At 47.8% G+C, this 2955-nt stretch overlaps 1 protein-coding gene across 3 annotated transcripts in view; it reads left to right on the plus strand.

The window, feature by feature from the left end:
* LOC104986707 overlaps positions 1–2922 on the plus strand; it is a 23065-nt gene extending 20143 nt beyond the window's left edge. For all 3 annotated transcript variants that reach the window (XR_825069.1, XR_825068.1, XM_010837396.1), the window contains one exon: positions 2203–2922. Coding sequence is in view for 1 of the 3 variants with exons in the window: in XM_010837396.1 (XP_010835698.1) it covers positions 2203–2515 (313 nt within the window). In the remaining 2 variants the exon portion in view is untranslated. The remainder of the gene's footprint in view (positions 1–2202) is intronic.
* The last annotated feature ends 33 nt before the right edge of the window (positions 2923–2955 follow it).

The raw sequence follows: 2955 nt of genomic DNA on the forward strand, positions 1-2955 counted from the left end.
CCCCACAGGCTATAGCCTGCCAGACTCCTCTCTCCATGGGACTTGCAAGTCAAGAATACTGGAGTGGGTTGCCATATTCATCCAAGTGCATATTCCTGACTCAGGGATCAACCCTCGTCTCTTGCGCCTCCTGCTTTGGCAGGCAGACTCTTTCCCATTAGCACCACCAAGAAAGAAAACAATAACCATTTTAAAGCTCACAAATGGGCACAAATAAGTCAAGGTTGATCTGCTTTTATAAATTAATAAATTGATTTTCCATTTGAGAGTCAACATGTATATACTTAGTTGAAAGTTGATTTTCCACTGTTTCATAAGAGAACACAGAAAACTTGGTTTCCGTACGCATGACCCCAATAACCAGACCTTGAGGGGTGAAGTCCTTTGGCCAGTTTCCTTACCCCTTTATTTTGCACCTGTGCATAAACTGAATCTGGAGATGAAATTTTGGGAGTTGCCAGCAGTGAGAATGGATGAGGTCACCAAAGAATGGAGGGCAGGTGGATAACAGATCCCAAGATTAGCCCTAATCACCCTATGTTATGAGTAGAGGGGACAAAGAGGATGAATGAGCAGGTCACCATCTCCTTGAGAATAAATGCAGACCCCTTAGTATAGTCTGTTGTGGTCTGACTGGTCCCCCTGATCCCTGGCTCTGAGTTCCAGAACACACCATGCTCCTGCTGGCTTCTGGGCCCTGGCTTAGGACCTTCCCTCTGTCTGGAAGCCCTTCCATCCTGACTGGTTAACTCTTCCCTCTTCCCCATCACTCTCATTCTTCAGGGATCATTTCAGAGTTTTGTCTGTTTTTTAGCCACACCATGTGGCTTGTAGAATCTTAGAACCCCAACTAGGGAAGGAACCAAGGCCCTCAACAGTGAAATGGCAGAGTCTCAACCACGAGATCATGAAGGAATTCTCTTTTTTTCCCAGATACCTTTATCTTCACATCTCTTGGCCTCTGGTTCATTCCCTCCGCCTATGCACAGGCCTCAGATTCACTGAGCAGTTTGGTCCTTGGCTCGGTTCCCCTCTCCATCGTACCTCCTGTCCCTATCAATGGCCTTCCCATCCTGGGCCTTTGTTCTGTGACCACCTTGACTTTATCTACCTTTCCATTACCCGTGGTGACTCATTTACTGGATCATGTTCTAGGTTCTTTTCATTTTCTCTTCCCCAAGACTTCTGAGATTCCTCCCAGCCTACCATCTCCTCTAATTTTCATCATCCCCATTTACTCCAAATTTGCTCCTTTACCAGATTCAAGCTCTGTTCTTCTCTATCTTCCCCACCCACTCCTTTTTTTTTTTTAGGTTGCACCTGGTTGCATGTGGTATCTTAGTTCCCCAATCTAGGATCGAACCTGTGCCCCCTGCATTAAGACTCCCCCCTGCAGAGTCTTAACCACAGAACTGCCAGGGAAATCCCCATCCTCCCAATTTTTCTGAATTGAGCTCTCCTCCCCCAGTTTTTCAGCCTGAAAGCTATTCTAAAACCACACCCTGACTGTTGTCAGGGATCGCCCACCATTCTGTAGCTTTTCTTCTGGAACCTCTCCACTTCTGTGTCCCCTTTTCTCTTCCTCAGTTGCTGCCACCACCCACTTCCCCCTTGGGAGAATCTTCTCCCCCACAGCCACCAACCCTGGTGGGAATGAAACCAGCTTTCTCTTTGCTGCTTGCAAAGGTGGGCACACAGACTCTTTCTATCCTAAGGATGCGTCTACACACGGAGAAAGGGGAGACCAAGCTAACAAATGCAGGGAAATTGCTGAGTTCTGTCTCTCATGGGCACTGCTCTGTAATTCCTGCTTTTCTTCTGAAACTGTCCTCTACTTACTTATATTTTCATATTTATTTGTTTGTTTCTTTGTGCCAGGCCTTAGTTGTGGCATGTGGGATCTTTGTCCTTTACTGGGGATCAAACCCACACCCCCTGCATTGGGAGCATGTAGTCTTAGCCACCAGACCACCAGGGAAGTCCCCAAACCTTTCCTTTAAAGATCTGTCAGAGGACTTGCCTGCATTGGCCAGCAGATGGCTAATTCATCGGCTCTCCGGTGAACTATTGAAAAATCTGAAATGGCCGTGAGGGAGGGATTCTTCCTTGACAGGTAACTAAGGCCGCCTCTCCCCACCTCCCCTCCCCGGCATTGCTTCCTGTCTACAAATTGCTAACTCCAGGTTTTCTCCCTCACTCTAGTTTATCTAACAAGATAACTGACAAGAGAACCAGCCTTAAATCTCAGCAAGATCCCAGTGAAGCCCACGGCAAGACTGGTGCTCCCCAGTTGCCTTTCAGTTCACGCGTAGAATACTGGAGAGCCAGAGGAGCAGGCAGGATGTGCCTGAGAGAGACGCTGGAACTCCAAGTAGCGGGGAACCAGGGAAGGAGGATACACCCTGTGTGGAGAGCTCACTGCCTCAGCCATTCCCTCCAGGACAAATGTGAGTTCCTCCACAAAGGCAGATTAAAGCCTGAAGCTCAAAGCTTACGCTGTTGGGCACCTCACTAGCTAGAGCCCTTCTAAGGTCCTCATGTGAGCAGTTGATCACGTGGTATAGCAGATGCCTCTGGTGGCCCATGTCCCACCCTCTTTGGTAACCTCTGATTTCAGTCCAAGCTGAGTTCCCTGAAAACGCAATTACCAGTGACCAATCCATGTGATCACTCACCTAGAGCCGACATCCTGGAACATGAAGTCAAGTGGGCCTTAGGAAGCATCACTACGAACAAAGCTAGTGGAGGTGATGAAATTCCAGTTGAGCTATTTCACATCCTAAAAGATGATGCTGTGAAAGCGCTGCACTCAGTATGCCAGCAATTTTCAGAAACTGAGCAGTGGGCTCAGGACTGGAAAAGGTCAGTTTTCATTCCAGTCCCAAAGAAAGGCAATGCCAAAGAATGCTCAAACTACCGCACAATTGCACTCATCTCACACACCAGTAAAGTAAT

This window comes from Bison bison, unplaced genomic scaffold, assembly GCF_000754665.1.
Source record: "Bison bison bison isolate TAMUID 2011002044 unplaced genomic scaffold, Bison_UMD1.0 scf7180017864072, whole genome shotgun sequence".
NCBI classification, from domain to species: Eukaryota; Metazoa; Chordata; class Mammalia; order Artiodactyla; family Bovidae; genus Bison; species Bison bison.